We start from the raw sequence: 19,881 nt of genomic DNA on the forward strand, positions 1-19,881 counted from the left end.
TTTTTTTTTTTTAAAGATTTTATTTATTTATTTGAGAGAGAGAGTGAGAGAGAGAAAGAGCACAAGACGGAGGAGCGGGAGAGGGAGAAGCAGACTCCCCGCCGAGCAGGGAGCCCGATGCGGGACTCGATCCCGGGACTCCAGGATCATGACCTGAGCTGAAGGCAGTCGCTTAACCAACTGAGCCACCCAGGCGCCCTCCCATAAACTTTTTTAATCAAAATTTTTTTTTGCGATAATTATAGATTCACATGCAGTTGTAGGAAGTAATACAAAGAGATGCCCTGCATTCTTTACCCAGTTCCCCAGTGATAACATTTTGCAAAATTATTGTGTAATATCAAAACCAGGACAGTGACATTGTTAACAATCCACTGATTTTATTTAGTCTCCCAGTTTTACTAGTACTCGTGTGTGTGTGTGTGTGTGTGTGTGTATTTTTAGCTGAATACAGTTTATTACATGTGTAGGTTTGTGTATCCACTACCACAGTCAAGATATTGAACAGTTCCAATACTATAAGGATCCCTCACATCACCCTTTTATAACCACATCCGGGGATGCCTGGGTGGCTCAGTTGGTTAAGTGTCTGCCTTCGGCTCAGGTCATGATCCCAGGGTCCTGGGATCCAGCCCCGCATCGGGCTCCCTGCTCCTCAGGAAGCCTGCTTCTCCCTCTGCCTGCCGCTCCCCCTGCTTTGTGCGCGCTCTCTCTCTCTGACAAATAAATTTAAAAAATCTTAAAAAAAAAACCACATGTTTCCTTCCCACTCATACACGATACTATGTGTATCAGTAGTTATTTCCTTTGTATTGCTGAGTAGTGTTCTGAGGTGTGTACATACCACAGTTTAACCATCCACCTGTTGAAGGACTTCTGAGCTGGTTGCAATTTTTGGCTGTTACAAATAAAACTGCTATGAACAGGGCGCCTGGGTGGCTCAGTTGGTTGGGCGGCTGCCTTCAGCTCAGGTCATGATCCTGGAGTCCCTGGATCGAGTCCCGCATCGGGCTCCCTGCTCGGCAGGGAGTCTGCTTCTCCCTCTGACCCTCCTCCCTCTCATGCTCTCTGTATCTCATTCTCTCTGTCTCAAATAAATAAATAAATAAAATCTTTAAAAAAAAAAAAACTGCTATGAACATTCATGTACAGGTTTTTGTGTGAATGTAAGTTTAGATTTCTTTGAGATAAATGGCCAAAAAAAAGGGCCATTGCTAGGTCGAGTGGTAATTGCATGTTTAATTTTATAAGACACTTCCAAGTTGTTTTCCAGAGTGGCCATACCATTTTACATTCCCTCCAGCGGTCTATGAATGATCTAGTTTCTCTGTGTCCTTGTCAGCATTTGATGTTCTCGTTCTTTTTTTACTTTAGCCATTCTGAGGGTGCAAAGTGATACCTCGTTGTGGTTTTAAAGTACCTTTCTCTGGTAGTTAATGATGTTGACCATCTTTTCATGTGCTTATTTGCAGTATGTCTATCCTCTTTGGTTAAATGTTCTGTTCATGTCTTTTTGTTCACTTTTTAATATATATATTTTTTTACTCTTGCGTTTCGAGAGATGTTTATACTGGATACCAGGTTTTGTTTTGTTTTGTCATCAGGTGTTTGGTTTGTAAATCTCTCTCCCAGTCTGTAGCTTGTCTTTTTGTCCTCTTCATAGGGGCTTTTGAGAGCAAAAGTTTTTAATTTTGATGAAGTCCCTTTTATCAGTTTTTCCTTTTATGGATCTTGCTTTTGGTATCAAGTATGAGAACTGTTGGCCTAGCCCTAGATCTGAAGATTTTCTCCTGTGTTTCTAAAAAAATTTATAGTTTTACATTTTACATTTAGGTCCGTGATACATTTTGAATAAATTTTTGGATGAGAAGTGAGGTCGAGGTTTTGTTTGTTGCCGATGGATGCCCACTTACTCCAGCACCATTTGTTGAAAAGGATGTCCTTCTCTATTGAGTTGCTTTTGCAGCTTGGACATGTTTGTGGGGGTCTCTTTCTGGGTTCTTCCCCATCAACTTTTCACCTCATAGGCCTAGCAGTCATTGATGATAATTTATTATTTTATGATGGGTTGCAAAATGGCAGTAGTCTGTCATTCCTTCATTTATTAGCTGGAATGCTTCTGTAAAAGAGATTTTTCTCATCAACTCTTAGTTATTCTGACGTACAATTTGTACAGGAAAATGCCAGATAAATGCTTGCTTTCTTCCTGTAATATTACCTGTTTTCGGAATAATGACTTGATTCCTTACCATCTTCCAAAGGTGACCAATAATGAGTTTGTAAGTATCATTACAAACTAATGGATCGTTAGCATATTTGTTATATCTGACTCCACTCCAGGTTATTATTCTTATTGATAATCCAGTTGGCTCACTTTGTCAGTAGGAGTGTGTTCAGATTGGCTTCTGAGTCCATTTGACACAACCCCTGAGGCCTTTCACAGCTTCCTTGTTTCCAGGCACAGGAATAGCTCCCAGGTTCATCTTGTACATTTCCTCCCCCAGACTTGTAATCAGCCATTTCTCTAAGGACCCTGATTCCTTTTTGTGGGAAATGGTAAAGACCATAGTCTGGATGTTAACAACCCAGACACTCTTACTCTTAGTACTTCTGTAAATATACAAATGTAATTATTTACATATAATATACATATATGACAGAGAAAAATCATGAGTTTATATGGATGCTTTTAATTCATATTAAAAGATCTTCACTTAAATGATTTTATGTTCATATGTCTTCGAATGACAGTAACATAATTACTCATTTGATAGGTAAGTATTATAGGGCACATTGTTCAGTTTTATAGGCAAGATACTCTGTTGATGAAGTCCTGTGGGAGCAATTGCAAGATTAGCTCATTTAGAAGCTTTTTAAAAAACTGCATTCTTACCTGTTGTAACGGTAGATTATATTAATTTCAATAGGTACAGCCCACGCCTGATGGAAAAAATTCTCCAAATGGCTGAAGGTATTGATATTGGGGAGATGCCGTCATATGATCTGATGCTGTCCAAACCTTCCAAGGGTCAGAAACGTCACCTCTCAACATGTGATGGTGAGTATACTTGTTTTTGGAAGGTGGGATTTGAAGAAACAACATGGCTTTTTTTAAAATGGTAGGAGTGTGGTATATGGTCTTAAATAACATTGGTTAACATTGGATCTTACACAAATGTAAAAGAGTTTTAACTTTTAGTTATGTACAGTTTTGTGTTTTGTTGTTGTTTTTTTGAGGATGGTAAATGGAACTGAAAACTAAGAATACTGATGTCACACGATAATGCCATCCTTGAAGTCCATGCCATGGAACCTCCCTCTAAATAGAACAACCTTATACTCTGATCATTTGAACATCTAAGTAACTAAATCCTCTTGGATGGGTCCAAGATGGACCAGCTTTCTACTGAACAGTGCTACAGGGAGGAGGCCCTAGTGTCTGGCCTAGCCTCAACAGAGAGTTCTTCCATAGCTTTCGATTCGCTATCCCCCGTACATCATTAGTTTCCAGCTGCTGTCTGTTCTAGAAATAAAATATAGCAAACCACCCTTTTGTGCGGGATAGGTCGGAACTAAGATTTTGAAGTTGAAAACCTTTGGGATCTTTTGATAATTATTTTTATTTGATTTTTAGTCACAACCACGTAAAGAACTATGACAGCGTTACCTCTGCTGCCAAAGCAAGAGGCTGTGTAAACGCCCCTGGCCGTCCCCTCCTTTGCGGTAGAACCATCTATTGCATTTGTGGGGTTTTAAGAAGGGCGCTTCCCAGCACAGGTGGCATGAGATTATACTGGAACAACCTATTACTCAGCACACTTCACCTGGGCTTTGCCTCATGAGATACAGAAGCACCTACCAGTCACGTGTGGTGGTGACCTGCATACCTGATTCAGGGCATATTTTCTGTCAAGTTTCTTCCCTTACCCGTGGGACAGGGACCATCCCTTGTTATGCTGGAATCCTACGTTGGTAGTCCCTTCACCTAAATGACCTGAAGTTCTTGTGATGGGAAGTATCTTGTGCCAACAATGCAACCTGCAAATAATATGGTTGGTACTATTTTCCTGTTTGCTTTTTTTGAAATATTCCCTTTTTAATGAATTGTGAATTTCACTCATTCTGTAGGTCAGAATCCTCCTAAAAAGCAAGCCGGTTCCAAATTCCATGCGAGACCTCGTTTTGAGCCTGTACATTTTGTAGCTAGTAGTTCAAAAGATGAAAGACAGGAAGATCCTTATGGCCCTCAAACAAAAGAGGTAAATGAACAAACACATTTTGCCGGCATGCCAAGAGACATCTACCAAGATTATACTCAAGACTCTTTCAGTGTGCAAGACGGGAATTCTCAGTATTGTGATTCATCAGGATTTATTTTCACAAAAGACCAGCCCGTAACAGCCAACATGTATTTCGACAGTGGGAACCCCGCCCCAGGCAGCACATCACAGCAGGCAAACTCTCAGTCAGCTCCTGAGCCTTCACCATCACAGACATTTCCTGAGTCTGTGGTCGCTGAGAAGCAGTATTTTATTGAAAAATTAACAGCGACTATCTGGAAGAACCTTTCTAATCCAGAGATGACTTCTGGCTCTGATAAAATTAATTATACATACATGTTAACTCGGTGTATTCAGGCATGTAAGACAAATCCTGAGTACATATATGCTCCTTTAAAAGAGATCCCTCCTGCCGACATCCCCAAAAATAAAAAACTTCTAACAGACGGTTATGCGTGTGAAGTTAGATGCCAAAATATCTACTTAACCACCGGTTATGCTGGCAGCAAGAATGGGTCCAGGGATCGAGCTACTGAGCTAGCTGTAAAACTCTTGCAGAAACGTATCGAAGTTCGAGTTGTCCGGCGGAAATTCAAGCACACGATCGGAGAGGACCTCGTGGTGTGTCAGATCGGCATGCCCGCATACGAATTCCCTCCGGCTCTGAAGCCGCCGGAAGAGCTGGTGGTGCTGGCTAAAGATGCTTCCGGGCAGCCGATTTTTAATGCTTCCGCCAAACACTGGACCAATTTTGTCCTTACAGAAAATGCAAACGATGCGATCGGCATCCTCAACAATTCTGCCTCATACAACAAAATGTCAGTTGAATACAAATACGAGATGATGCCGAATCGCACGTGGCGTTGCCGCGTGTTTCTGCAAGATCACTGCTTAGCTGAAGGTTATGGAACCAAAAAAACAAGCAAACACGCAGCTGCCGATGAGGCTTTGAAAATCCTTCAAAAAACACAGCCCACTTACCCCTCGGTCAAAAGTTCACAGTGCCAGACAGGCTCTTCCCCCAGGGGATCTGGAAAGAAGAAAGATATAAAGGATCTCGTAGTTTATGAGAATTCTTCAAATCCGGTGTGCACCCTGAACGACACAGCTCAGTTTAACCGCATGACAGTCGAGTACGTCTACGAAAGAATGACGGGCCTCCGATGGAAATGCAAGGTGATCCTAGAGAGTGAAGTGATCGCAGAAGCAGTTGGGGTGAAGAAAACGGTCAAATACGAAGCTGCTGGGGAAGCTGTGAAAACCCTCAAAAAGACCCAGCCGACCGTCATTAACAATTTGAAGAAAGGAGCTATCGAAGATGTGATTTCCAGAAATGAAATTCAGGGCCGCTCAGCAGAGGAGGCTTACAAACAACAAATCAAAGAAGATAACATAGGAAACCAGCTGCTGAGAAAGATGGGCTGGACGGGTGGTGGTTTAGGGAAATCTGGCGAGGGCATTCGGGAGCCAATCTCCGTCAAAGAGCAGCATAAGCGAGAAGGGCTCGGTCTTGATGTAGAGAGGGTGAACAAAATCGCCAAGAGAGATATTGAACAGATCATCAGAAACTACGCCCGCTCGGAGAGCCACACGGATTTGACTTTCTCCACAGAGCTGACTAACGATGAGCGGAAGCAAATCCACCAGATTGCCCAGAAGTACGGTCTTAAGAGTAAGTCGCATGGGGTAGGCCACGATAGGTACCTGGTGGTAGGTAGAAAACGACGGAAGGAAGACCTACTAGATCAGCTCAAACAGGAAGGCCAAGTGGGGCATTACGAGCTTGTGATGCCTCAAGCAAATTGAGCTCTTAACTAATTTATTTTGTAAATGCCCAGTGAGGCAGATTTATGAATTAAAGAAATGCCACATGTCCTGGTTGCAGAGTATATCCATTCTCAAGATGTTTCACCTTGTTCATTTCATACAGTGCTTTATTAGCTATTGGAACCCGAAGAATTCTGTCCACTTGTATTAGCCTAAATCCAGCAGATGATATTGTGCAGTTACTGTTTGTGTCTTTGATATTGCTGTGTCCCTCCGATTTTAGTAGTTTGTACAAAGCAAGAACACATATCCAAATGGAATTTCACCCCGAGAAAGAAATTCCCATTTTAAAGGGCATAGCACAGCAATCTGCAACAATATGTAAAGTTGATACTGATTACGATAAAACTACAGTCTTAATTTCAGACTTCCTGAAAATGTCAGATCATTTTGTATTACTCTTTTCATCTTTGTGTGAAGCCAGTTAAAGAATGTTTAACAGTAAATTGTGCTGTACGTGTAAATGTCCCTACCGACTAAATGATGTAAAACTTTCTTAAAGTAATTTTAGTGTTCATTTATTTATAACTTCTACCATGTGGTTTCCAGAATATTGGAAGTGATTTACTGTTATCTTGTGATATATGAATTTTAATAAATTCTAGTCTTCATGCTGAGAGAGCACTACTTGAGAGAGCAGTTGAAAAGTTTCAAAAACTTTGATTCAATCTGAAGAAGGGAAGCTGGAGCTGTTTGTTCTTGGTGCCTTGCAGAGAGCCTCACGGCAACTCTCCATTACAGCTTCTCCCGTGGGTCGGGTGCACAGCACATCCAAGGTGACCACAGCGGGGGCAGAGCTTGGTAAGAGACCGAAGACACCTTGGTGCTTTGATGAAAAGGTCAGTTGGCTGGTCCCTCTCTCAAAAAGCTTATTAAGCCCCAAAAGCCAACTTTGTAACATATTTAAAACTGCTATTTTCGCTTATTTCTGGAATGTAAAAAAAAAAAAAATGTATAAAAAAGAATTAGTGTATGCTTCCTGAATAAAAAGGAGCGGACGTTGATCAGAATGGGCAGTGTGCTTATTTCTGGGCAGCAGCCTAGTAGCGACCCTCTGGGTCTTTGGAGAGGGGAAGTGGTGTTTGCACAAAATATTTCAACACCAGAGCACATGTGGATGAACGTAATGACAGCAGATGCGAAGAGCTAATCGGTCACCCATCACGTTTTTGCTGTGGGCCAACATGCTGGCTGCGACCAAATCTCCGGCTGTGTACTTCTACGTGATTTTGGTTTTGTACCTCCGATAAATCAAGGATCAATATTTAGAGATGAATGTTAATATCAATAGTTAAACACACCAATGAAATGATAGAACAGTTAGGGTGTTTACAGTGTCTGAAGACATTTAGCCCCACACTTGACGTGTAATTGGCCCACTATAAACAGTAATTGCCTTTCCCCTCTCTTTTATATTTTCCATCAAGAAGCTGCCCATTGTAGTTAAATCAGTAGTTTAAAAATATAAAGGGATTGGCTTTTGTACCTGGATCTCTAAGTGTTAGGCACCCACAGTGATTAACTGTGTGATGTTTGCTTTTCACTAACTCTCTTTCTTACAGTGCGTGGCCTTTCTTAATGTTGGTAGGAAGAGAAATGAGGGGTGCATTTTATTTTGGCACTTAATGTTTTAACAGCGGCAAAGGGAACATAAGCTAGGCTGTTTATAGATTTTATAGGATTTTTTTTTTTAAACCTACAGGGTTCATGCCAACCTTGAGAAGCTGTGGTTCAATTAGCAAGAGTGGCTTTGCGGCTCAAGGGCAGGGGGTGAAAACTCATTTCTCTCTTCACATTTCTTTTCCCAAAATGATTGGGCAGGGGGAGGGAGGTGGGGGGAGTAGGGACATGTTACACATAAATCTGGTTTTCTTAGATAAGTTTAACAGAATATTAACGTAGTCACAGTTAAGGCTCCCAAGTAATTGGGCCAGCTATATATTTGGTTCTGGATTTGAGGGTCCAGATTTCCTAACTTCTTGGATCGACTTTGGTATTGATGTGGAATTAGGGTGAAGTCACTTAACTCTGCTTGACAATAAAATGTTGAGAATGAGCTGCTGACAACCTTGCTGTTCTATTTTGTCCCCATTCTGTTGGCTCCTGTGTTTTCCTTTTCTTCTAAAGAGCAGTCATTTGTAACTCAGTAACTTTGCTATAAAACCTGCACAGATAAATGAGCTGCTTCAAGTTTTATTTGAATTACTTAAGTTATACTAAGTAACCTTCAGTTACATATATAGCCTCAAGTCTCACAGATCTACTTTTTAGATTTTTTTCCCTCTCCTTTGATTGCAAAATGAATGGGAATTTCATGCATTCTGCTGGGATACTTTTTTTTTAGTAGGATGCACTGCATTCCCTTTATTGTGAGTAACCCCTGAAGCTGGAGATGGGTCCTATATAAAGGACTCTTTGATTATAACTTGGTTATAATCCTCATGGTTCCCTCATGCCCCTTTCCCCATATCAGCAGGTGTAGAATTGAAGACTCAAGTTCAAATCAGACTGCCATTTGTAAGGGGACCTCACAAATCTGTTTTAACCTTATTCTATTTACATGCAGGCAGCCTGTGGCATTTGTAAAAAAACATTGTAAAGAAAAAAAGGCAAATTAGCATTAAATGTTTGAATGAATGGTTTTTGTAGTGCCTTTGACCTTGGATATGATGCTTTTAGAGATCAGGTTGTTGACTGTTGTAACGTTTTAAAAGGATCATCCCATGAAAAAGATGGAATGGTGTTTCTCAGGAGGTGTATAAAAAGAAAAAAAATCTGCACATTACCGATCTCACCTTTTAAAGTGTGACTAAGAGTGTCACTATTTAAGGTACCCAGCCACAGTAGGAGGAAAAAGTTAATGTAAAACGCATCTACCAAATAAAGACCAATTTCATGTGGTTCTACTTTGAAGCAGAAATGGACTTGAGGGAAAATATTAAGCACATTTAAGGATGATGCTCCTAGGTGGAACCAACCAATGAATGCACTGAATGAACTCTGCCACACTGACGTTCCTTTAAGTGCCATGTCTTAAAGATGAGTGTAGCACATACACCATAAAGACTTACTTTTAAAGATTTATACGAGAGAGCGCGCGCACAGAGGGAGAGGGAGAAGCAGGCTTCCCGCTGAGCAGAGCCCCATGTGGGGCTCGATCCCAGGACCCCGAGATCATGACCTGAGCTCCCCCAGGCACCCCATATAAAGACTTAGCTTAATTTCATTTAGCCCCTACCCCAGACGAGAGGCGAGCGTTTCTACAAAGTCACTGTTCTTGGCTCTTTAAAATGAGACCGGTTGCTCCCCAGAAGAAAGCAGTTTTGTTTAAATAAGATTGAGGCTACCTGGACTCCCACCAAACTTCACTCGGGAGTTAAAATACCATTTAATAATGGTTTGGTACTATTTGTTTTGAAGCTAGGGCTTCTTGGTTTCTGGAGGCACTGGGAAATACCCAGCTTTGTTTATCACCCCCTCCCCAACACAACTTCATTCGCTTGATTGACCATACTATGTGCTGAAGGAACTTTGTTTTATTTAACAGTGTTACATTCTTGTTAAAACATTAAAAAAAGAACAAAGCATTAACACTTATGACAAGAAAGAAGGTCCTCTCCAACAGTGTCTACTCTTTTTCCTCTCCCAGCGTGTGTATTTTTCTTTTACCATGTTTATTTCAAGGGGGAAAGTGAGTAGGTATGAGATTCCAATAAGTTAATACTAAAAGTTCATAGTGAGCTAAAATATAATTATACCTTGACTACAAAGTTTTAAGGTTATTTTTATTTACAAGTTTTGAAAAATGTACATTTTTTACATGGGTTACTTGTGCAAAGTTAGATTTAGAAGAGTGACAAATACACCAAAGGTGACGATGGAACATTAGACAAAACATGTACAAGCCTTGTCCCACACTGCTACTTAAAGGTACTGTCCTATCTAAAGTATAAATAGCCAACGAAAGATCACAAGCGGGACTTCGAGGTTCTTACAATACTGAAAGGGAAGACGAAACTAAAGCATATGCAGCATTAACTCAGGATTTGAGTGGAAAATAGTTGGCCACAGATATGCTCCCTTCCTTGGGTTAACTAAAACTCTAAAAAAAGGATGGGGGATTATAAATTTATCTAGGGTGGCACTGCTCCCTTAAAAAGATTAAAGGATCTCCCACCTTCCCTAGCTTAAAAACGAATGATTGTTTCCATTCCTCTGCTCCCACACCTCTTTAAACAGCAAAAACCCAGAAGACTTCAGTATTCTGAAACTTAGCATGGGTGAGCCCAGTGAGTATCTTGCAAGGAGAGGATGTGTCAGTTACAGTTATCGCTGCGTTCCTTTGGCCGAGTCCTTTAACTTTTTCCCTCGTACCAGTAAAAACCGTCTTGTAATTCATTTTGGTTGGATGTTAGTATGATAGCATTTTTAGCCTCCACTGCTCTTTCAGAATGGATGCTTACATGGATTTGTTCCCCTGTTTCCCATAGGCCATATTCCAAACATCCACTTCTAAATCCAACACAAGTGAAGGACCAGCCAGGATGAAACACTGTAGCAATCCTTTTGTTAAAAATAACATCCTGGTCATCAAGCTATGCATAAGCACCACTTGTATAACGATTCACTTTAAAAGCTTAGTGTAAAGTACGGTAACGCAATCCTGCCCTAAAACTGGAGCTGAGACACAACAGAAAAGGGATGAAGCATTAGTAATGTTCGCACGTAACCCAGGTACAGTACATTTGATCTTGTAGAGGGTGTTTGCTGAGGTTCGAGGAGAGGGTAGAAGGGGTAGGAAAAGCTCGGCAAGGGAAGATGGAAACAGCACGACAGCTATTTTGCTTTTAATAAAGTAATGTAATGACATTGAGGAACAGGAAGGTGACAAACACATCAATATATATTTTCCTTATGACCAGCCTCTTCTTTTGCTGCACCCGGGTCAACAGTCACGCCAGCTCTGTTCTACTATCGCAGAAACACGTTTTTCATATTCCCGCTTGTTCTCCTGGTACAGCTGAGCAGCCTGGCTGTTTGCTGGACTATTGGGATTGGGTTCATCCAATAGGGACTACAGAGACAATTTGTAAAAGGTCAGTTCCTCAATGCAAAAAAAAAATATATATATATCTATATCTATATATCTATATATATATTCAAAACACTCAACTGAGTTGCCCTCAGTAACAGCTAAAGTGGATCTCTTAGCATACTAACCTAGAGTAATATTAATCTGCTAGTAGCTAGGCAAATACGTTTTCTGGGGGCTTGGGTCTTAATGACCTGCCCTTTACCTTAAGTTAGGACTTCCAGAAACAATCCAAGCGCTAACAGAAACATATCAAAGGCCACAGTTGGTCACATTAAGGAAAATTCACCTGTATGGATGTTAAAATGGAAGACACATCATAGGTTGGACTCCAGCGGTTCTGAAGTATGTCCAGACATATACTACCATCTGCATAGACTAAGAGCACAGAAGTAGGTATGTTAAACGTAATAAAACCATTAAGATTTTTAACACCACAGTCAAGACAAACATAGCCAAGAATACTTTGCCTGTGAGGTTTAAAAAGATTCCTAAACTGCTTCTCAGTTACCTTCCTAAGAAGAAGAGTTCTAATCATTGCTAGTGAAATAGTCAAAGAATGTCAAATATAATTGGTATAAAACTAGAAGATACTTAGTGCACTTTCTTCTGAAAAGACTGCCCTATTAACCAGGAAATCATACGCGTTTTCCAATTGGGTCCCTAGTCATCCAGACACGTGGGAAGTTTATTCCACTAAATTTGCAAACTCTGTCTCCTATCCGAAATAACAAAAGATAGCTCGGAGTTCACAAGGTCTCATTTCAGCATGAAGATAAAAATATCTGATATCCCGGAAAATACTTTATTAACCTAAATAAAAAAGCAAGCTGTTCTAGGCTTACTACTAGCCAAAAAAAGCAGAATGTAAGTTAGAATCACTGGGCTGCTTTTCCAATACACCGTAGCCCTCAGCCACAGAATCTCATATTCAGCAGGTCTGGAGTGGTGCCAAGGCATCTCTATTTTTAAAGTGTTCCATGGTAATTTTCTTCTGCATCTAAAGTTGAAAACTATTGTTCTAAATAAATAGTTCTAAATGTCGTGAAAATAGTCACAACACAAGACCACCCCAATCCGACATTAACAGGAAACGTCAAGAGCGTCCTTATTTTTGTATAATAAGTAAATGATAAAGATCATCAAAACCAGGAGGCTTGCAGACTCCAAGCCAAAGCAGAGTACCTTCACTGCTTCAGTTCTAGGGCTAGAGATCAAGACAGCAACAGACCATCATGAACAAGTTGTTTTCAGGAAACGGCAAGATGCCTAAACAAATACTCAGGTACTACGGACAAATACACAGGAAACGTGGAACACCTCCCATAATAGTGTAGTTTAAAATATTGCATTAAAAGTGATACTTGCCATTTGGATGAAACATCTTAGAGACAAATCTAACCGTAGGTGGTTTATTTGGATATTCTTCAGTGAATTCTATTGTAAGCTTAAATGTTCCTGTAGTTAGAAAAGAAAGGTTTAAGAAACAGATTTATCACTTTGTTCAGTAGTACTTTCTTTTTAATGCTACATGACACTTTTTCCAGTACTAAATGAAATAATGCAAAGATAGAGGGTAGAGAGGAAAGAAAGGCCAGGTGAGAGACAAGGTAAGTCATGATCTCTAGGAACTGCTCTAAAAATAGATATTGTAAGAACCACCACCCAACGGGGATTTTTTTGTTTTGCCATCATTCTCCCCCAAACTTAAATACAGTCATCTTAAGCTCAAAAGTACTGCCTGCTGGATAACTTTAGCCACTCTCCATTTTGAAGATATCCTTAAAATGACAAGAAACTAGAGCCAAAGTTTGGCGCTCTTGCCTCAGAAGACTGAGAGACCTCAAAGGCCTATTTTAACCAGCCGCCATCTTAAACTCTCCAGTGGTTTTGACATGGGCTAAAGAGAACGAGAGTACAAAGCCTCCAAAGTCAATGCTAGAAATACAAATCTATAACCAAATTATCTTTAAAAACGGAAGGGAATAAGTATAAAAGTGTTCACCAGCCCCTTTTCATACAATAGCGACTCTATAATGAAAACACAATTGAATGTAAGCCAGAAAAAACTTTATAGTCTCTCTCAAAAATCCTTAAGTATGACTCACAAGATACTACACTATAAAATCAACTCCATTATTCACACTAATGGAGGGAATTAATGGCAGAAATAATTAAAAAATCACATTAGATTGCATTCATGTCTCCAGCAAATTTATCTTTCTAATGATGTCTGTTTCATTCAATTCTAATGAAATGAACTTATTTTCCTTGAATATGTGTCAACTCAGGTAGCAGGAGGCCCTGACATATACTAGGTTATAGACTTATTTATAAGGAATGAACAAACTGGATCTCATTCAAGAACTGTAGGATGTTCTGATTTGGGGAGATTGTTTCCTTCAAAATATTTTAAAAATTGGGTTTAATAAATCCAAGAAAACAATTGGGCAACTGTTTATTCCTGACTGAAATCTCTTCAAGTAAACTTAAGCAATCACTGTCTGGCATAAGGTGGTGGCTGTTCCACTATTACTCTGGTCCTTTTAAAAAATTTATTCTAATACTATAGACCACACTTCAGGTCGAGTACAACTTGATACTGGTTTCTTCAGAGTCGGCAATTTCCTCCATCAATAGGTTTATCACCACTTAAGAAAAAAAAGACTACATTCTATTGCTAGATCCATTACATAACAATACCAAAGTTTGTTTCCTACCAGCAAACTCACAGGAAACAATTTGCTAACAGAGCTGCCCTTAGTATGATGAACGTATGTTCCAAAGTTTCGGAATACTTTAAAGTGCAACATATACAGACATATTCCCCAAACTATTGCTACAGATTTGAAGATACTGTATTATAACTAAGGGCAAAAAGTGAAATATTTTGGAATGGACAAACACGCTATAGTCTATCAGAACCTACTTCACCTTATTACCACCTGGTCATGAATCTTCCTATTTGTGAGGAAGAAATATTGGTTCTTCCTTTTCAGTGCCATTGATATTATAATACACAGGAAAAAGTGGGAATGAGTGTTAGAGAGTTCAAAACTTTGAGCTTCCTTATGCATCTCAAGTATAAACACATTTGGCTCAATGTTGAAATCTGATTAAATTAGAGGTAAGAGATTTATCATCACGGAATTGCTCTAAAAGTGGGCGGATTTAATAGCACACAGGTACTAGGGCCCAGGTACTTTAAATTAAGACCATCATTAAATATGATATCCAAAAGTGGTAAAGCAACACATAAGACAGGCGTTAAGTGGAAACAGTAGAGCATAGTGGAGAAGAGCACAGCCTTGCAGTCAGACCTGGGCTCAGTTCCTTGCTTTGCTACTTACTAGGAGCCACTCGACTTGACTAAACCTCAAGTTCCTCATCTGTAAAATGGGGTTAGTAATAGTACCCACCACATTACATTGTTGTGAGGTTTAAATGAGGGAAATGTGCACAGTGACACAAAGTAAGTGCTCCATAAATATGGTAGCTATAATAATTCTAAAGTTTCACACTCCTAGACCCAGCTGAAGGAGGCAAAACCCAAATATCCCAACTTGACTATCAGTAAGAAATACACAATTAATGAATTTAAATATTAAATACTACTTTCTTTCTGACCTACACCAAACGCTCACAGCTGAATTCAAGTTGAGTATGTAGGTTGGTGGCTCTCGAAACCCTTGACTTGAACTTTCTGCCTAATACTTGCCCAGAAGTTCAACACTAGATACCAAGTAAGTTAATCAAGTCTTTTCAAACAGCTCATTTACTATCTTGGGAAGTGAAACAACCTGCTTATGTCTACTTGACTATAAATTAGGACTTACCCCAAATCGTATTTCAAATACGTATTTAAAAGGGGATAGTTCATACTTTCAGCCACATTATACTACTGGAACCTTTTTAATACAACCCTCCATGCAATTTCTGAGATCCAAAACAAATGTTAAGGAAATTTAAAATCCTAGAACATGATGCAATTGAGACTAGAGCTTATCCTCTGGATATTCAGAAGGTTAGGCTTTAAAATAATGGAAGACTTAAGCCTCACTATTGTACACAATCTGTACTGCTTTTGCTCATCTTCCTGAGGAGGCCAAAACATTGTAAGGAAAGTATCAATCCATCTATACAGGGGACTAGGCAAACTTTGTGTTCAATGGCAGAGGCGTGGCAATAAGGAGTGATATGGTTAGACTAGAGAGTGTATGTTCGCTGAAGACATTCACAAAAAAACACCTGCGTGTTTTCTGCCATTTGGCCACCAGCTTGTGACCCCGGAGGAGAAAACAAAGTACATGCACCTAAAAAAAATGTTTTTGATGACCAGAGATTCTGATTTTTAAGATAATACCCAAATACTCCTCATCATAGGATGTATTTACCTTACGAACACCCTCAGTGGACTTTGAGTGATTAATTTTTAAAGGACTTACAACCAAATTCTTACAAAAAGCAAATACTAGTATCTCACTGTGTGTATTAACAATTTTTAGGTGATGTGATGGAGAATACTTTATTCCATAGTCTTTGTATTCAGCATCCATGCCAAGATATTTTGATGAGGAAGCATTGCCCCCCAGTGTTTTGTCTGGCAGTGTAAGTTCTTGAGAACATTTTCCTCTTACTTTAAGTGTGTGAAGTTAAGTCAAAATACCTTCAAGAGTTCCTTTTCTTAAGTCTTCATCTCTTTAACTGGGGTCTGGCTGTTCCAGAAATGTCCACCACAAATGATTTACAAGGAAACAGCAAAAGTAGTTTTGGGGTTGTTGATTTATATAATACATTGGAAACAGCAAAATCAATTGTGCCACTTGTCCCTAATGAGGCTTTCCTAGTAAATTCCCTAATTGAAAATAAAGGGTATTAAAAAATGGTCAAAATATTTTTTTGTAGCCACAGCCCCTGTTCTAGACACCTGAGGAAGCATCCATGGATAGCAGACTGCTCAAGAGAATGAATCAGAAAAGGGTATTGTTATTTAGCTGGAGTAGTTCCTTTCAGTAATGCCAGTATGGAGATACACATCATCAAAAACAGAACCGGTGATGTCAACGGGGAAGATCCAGGTAGATAATGGATTCCTTAAGTACCTTCTCAATGCATACCACTTAAAACGAGTGAAGCACCCTTGAAATATTTAAGTAGCCAATCCTCCAGCAAAGTGATGTACTATTAATAAAGCTGTGCCCAGCATAAAGCCGTCTGAGTAAAGTCAGGAGGAAGAAAAGAAGCCAATGAAAATAAAGCCTGCCAGGGCTAAAGCAAACACAGTTAATCTGCACACAATGCTTAGGTAGAAAGAACGAGCACCAATCTAGCAGAGGAAAATTAAGTCGAGCTAGCTCTTGCTATGGATCAGTTCAAATGATTTACTGCACCAAAGCAGTATGCCTTTAGAATCACTCTCTTGCTGTCACTTCTTTTTATTGCAGCACTGAAGAGCAGTGACATTTACCCAGGGGGTGGAGGCAGGGAGGAAGCTACAAGTATTCAGGTGACCGTCCACAGTCTCCTAGGGAAATCTGAGTATTTGAGACAAATCCGAGAGTTGGCTGATACTGCCCTTCCTCACCACATCTTGCAGACTGGTAGAATCAGAGAGCAATCGGACTCGGCAATGTAAGTATATACTTAGTAGTCTGCATAAATGTTTTTGTTCCCACCTTCAAACTGAGCTCTGCGTATGAGTGTGTGCATGTGTGTGTGTGTATCAAACGCTAAATGAGTAAAGGAAGATGGTCGTTGAAAAAAGTAACAAAGCTCCTTTGCTTTTTTAAATACCTCAAATATTAAAGATGTCGATCAGTAGTTCAAATACTTTTAATTGTGTCTTAAGTGTATTAAGCTTTCCAAGAACGACTACACACGCATGCACACAACTGAATGTACATAAAACTGCATCGATGTCAAGTTCCTGGTCGTGATACTGTAGTACAGTCATTCAAGATGTTACCAAAGGGGTGGGGGAATGCGTGAAAGGTATACAAGGTCTCTCTGTATTAGTGGTATTAATTACAACCGCACATGAATCTGTAATTATCTCAAAATAGAAAGTTTAAAGAAAAACTTAAAAAGCAAGTAACGTGTTTTTAAAAGTCAAGCCTAAATCCATTAAAAATCCTGTACCTATAGGTACACAGAGTACCTTCAAGTAGGCTGGACACTTCTCAAGAGAGTACATTAAGGCTCCCCTCAATTCTGAAGCTGCTTTGAGAACTCAAGAGAGTACATTAAGGCTCCCCTCAATTCTGAGGCTGCTTTGAGAACACTGACCATAAAGTCTTGATGAAAGCCCACTGAAAACTCATTTAAAAATAAGAAACAATGTTATATTCAAACTGGCCATTAAAGGTGCCATTAAAGACCATCTTAGAGCCGTGAGGCTGACAGGTATTCAATGCCAGATTGTAGAAACCAGATAGTTCTGTGCAAGGAACTCTCACACCCATCCAACATCCAACAAACACATATTAAGCACCTGCTGAACACAGTTCCTGCCCTTGTGGTAGAATTCCCAACTAGGTGGTCTCTGGGGTCTCTGAGTCTATCAGCAAGTGGTTGGGTTGATACTAAGTCAGTATCTAGACAGGGTGCTGAACTGAGCTGGATCACAGCCCAGACCTCAAAAATCCTTAACATCAGTGCTATGGGGCTCCTTCTAAAAAGTGACTGCCTTACCCAGATTTTTTTTTTTTTCCTTAAAGGAGCAAGCAAGAAAAAAGGTGCAGTTCTAGTCAAGCGGACAATGGCCAGAACAACCTGCCACGTATGGGAGTTCACTCAAGCCTTTAGCAGGCAAAGGCTAGGGAGAAGCGGGTTCTTAAGTAGGAGGCACTCCCAGGACGACTGGGAACCCTTTCCCCCAGATGATCAGGCTCCTGAAAGGTGGGTAAAGAAACTCTCTTACCGTCCTCAAACGGGGTCCCTTCAGGCCTGCAACACAGAGAAAACACAGTCAGTTCCCGCTTCAGGGGCTCCCTTCCCCCTTAAGACACTGCGATTCCCAGCTCTGCCAACTCTCCCGCTGGGAAGCCACCGCTTCCTGGGTCAGAAAGCCACTACAAATGGATGTTTGGGGCTCGGAAACCCGGCGCAGGCCGCCGCGCCTAACCGCCACCACTCCCCGCTCCGCCCCCCTCAGAACCCCAAACGGTTCCCCGGGCAGCGGGAACTGAGCTAATCGAGGCACAGGCTCCGGGGAGGCGCCTAGGCCCAGCCGGACCCAAACATTCCCCCTCTCCCTCTCCGTCCTCGCCGGGGGCCGGTCCCCGACGGCAGGCTGGGCCGGCCCGAGTCCCCCACCTCTCGCCACCTCCCGGAACGCAGACTCACCCGAAAATGACCGCGTTCCAAACCATTATGTTGTTCTCGGACGGAGCCCCGCTGACTCCAGCCGGAGGATCCTCCTGCAACCTTCAGGGAAACGGACAGGGGCTCCGCAATCCGGCACTCGCGTCCGCTCCGGGCCAGCCCCCCCACCCCCCGCACCGCACCCGGCCCGCCTCGGGCCCCGCCCTGTGCCCCGCCTGGCAGCCCCCCCGGCCTCGGCGGTCCTCCGTCGCTTTACCTCTTGAAGTCCCTCATGAGGCGCCGCCGAGCCGGGGTGGACATATCTCTAGCGGGGTCAGGGGTGGGGCATACACCGAGGTCTCGGGTCCCGGCGGAGGCTGAGGAGGCCGAGGAGGCCGAGGAGGCTGAAGGAGCCGAAGCGGCCGCTGAGGAAGCGCCCAGAGGAACGGCACTGCCCCTCCGAAGTCGAGGGTCGGTCTGGCGCCGGCTAAGCACCACCCCGGAGTAGACGGGGGCTGAACCAACCTGGAAGGAGAGGGGGGGGTGGAACGCCGAACGCCGAGCGCCGAACGCCGGACAGGCCGTACCAAGACAGGGCGGGGGGGGGTGGTGGTGGCCGGGAAAGTTGCTTAGGTCATTAAACCCCAGCGGGAGGCGGGGAGCGCCGGGCTGGTGCGGGAGTGAGAGGCATGCCGCCGGCCGAGCGGAAGCCTGTAATTCACTAGGAATTAGTGGCGGAATGGGGTCCGTCTCCACCTGCCCAGGCTCGGACGAGCCCTGGGAAGCTTTTTTCTGTTTTTTCTTTCTTTTTTTTTTTTTTGAGATCAGATCACTTACGACAGTGCGCACTGTGGCTGGGGGCGGCGGGGGGGCGGGGGGGGGGAGAGAAGAAGATGGAAGTCCCTAAGTAGAAGGGAGGAGACAGTGGGTGGAGGCAAATCTGGTTCTCGGAAAGCGGGAACTCCAGGGACCCGGGAGGCTGGGGAGGAGGGTGTGTGACTGGTTCAAATCACTGAAAATCAAAAGAATAAATCGGCTTCGGCTATGACAGGGAGCTGTGGGTCCCTCGTCTATGAGATGAACGTGCGGGATTCCGGTCCCAATGTTTAGGCCAATGATCACCCCCAAGCAGGTTAAAATGGTGGTGTGTGTCCTGGGGGAGGGAATGAGAGCTTCAGGCAAGCACAATGAGGTTTTAGCTCTGGGCACTCACAATTTGGCTCTGGAACCACATTTCCCCTTGGCAGTTCAACAAGCCAAGCGGCTACTATATATTCGGAAGAGTCCAAGGTGTGAGAATATCCGACTGCGGAGAATTGCAAGGGCAGAGAGTCTGAAGTAAAAGTAACGGTAAGACGCACGTGAAAAAGCTGCAGGTTG

General features: G+C 42.0%; 2 protein-coding genes across 2 annotated transcripts; one reads left to right on the forward strand and one right to left on the reverse strand.

Annotated features, from left to right (window-relative positions):
- Window positions 1-2,751: 2,751 nt before the first annotated feature.
- On the forward strand, window positions 2,752-7,868 carry NKRF (NFKB repressing factor). Its single transcript, XM_081808328.1, has 2 exons — window positions 2,752-3,058; window positions 4,129-7,868. The coding sequence occupies exons 1-2, from the start codon at window positions 2,944-2,946 to the stop codon at window positions 6,084-6,086; spliced, it is 2,073 nt and encodes a 690-aa protein (XP_081664454.1). The 5' UTR covers window positions 2,752-2,943; the 3' UTR covers window positions 6,087-7,868.
- A 2,007-nt stretch (window positions 7,869-9,875) lies between these two features.
- UBE2A (ubiquitin conjugating enzyme E2 A) lies at window positions 9,876-19,029 on the reverse strand. Its single transcript, XM_006741529.3, has 6 exons — window positions 18,779-19,029; window positions 18,544-18,624; window positions 18,119-18,144; window positions 12,568-12,657; window positions 11,489-11,577; window positions 9,876-11,181 (listed from the first exon to the last, which is right to left on the reverse strand). Exons 1-6 carry the CDS (start codon window positions 18,820-18,822, stop codon window positions 11,053-11,055), a joined length of 459 nt encoding a protein of 152 aa, XP_006741592.1. The 5' UTR covers window positions 18,823-19,029; the 3' UTR covers window positions 9,876-11,052.
- Between the last annotated feature and the right edge of the window lie 852 nt (window positions 19,030-19,881).

This window comes from Leptonychotes weddellii, chromosome X (genome assembly GCF_054177405.1).
Source record: "Leptonychotes weddellii isolate Sample4059 chromosome X, ASM5417740v2, whole genome shotgun sequence".
In the NCBI taxonomy this organism is placed as follows: domain Eukaryota; kingdom Metazoa; phylum Chordata; class Mammalia; order Carnivora; family Phocidae; genus Leptonychotes; species Leptonychotes weddellii.

What these genes read in the sequence shown, in the direction of transcription:
- NKRF (XM_081808328.1), top strand. Translation starts at nt 2,944, where the DNA reads ATGGAAAAAATTCTCCAAATGGCTGAAGGTATTGATATTGGGGAGATG. An exon ending in TCACCTCTCAACATGTGATG is followed by an intron (nt 3,059 to 4,128) that starts GTGAGTATACTT and finishes CTCATTCTGTAG; the next exon opens with GTCAGAATCCTCCTAAAAAG.
- UBE2A (XM_006741529.3), bottom strand. Translation starts at nt 18,822, where the DNA reads ATGTCCACCCCGGCTCGGCGGCGCCTCATGAGGGACTTCAAGAG. An exon ending in AGGGACCCCGTTTGAGGACG is followed by an intron (nt 12,658 to 18,118) that starts GTAAGAGAGTTT and finishes TTCTAACTACAG; the next exon opens with GAACATTTAAGCTTACAATA. An exon ending in TAAGATGTTTCATCCAAATG is followed by an intron (nt 11,578 to 12,567) that starts GCAAGTATCACT and finishes CTGTGCTCTTAG; the next exon opens with TCTATGCAGATGGTAGTATA.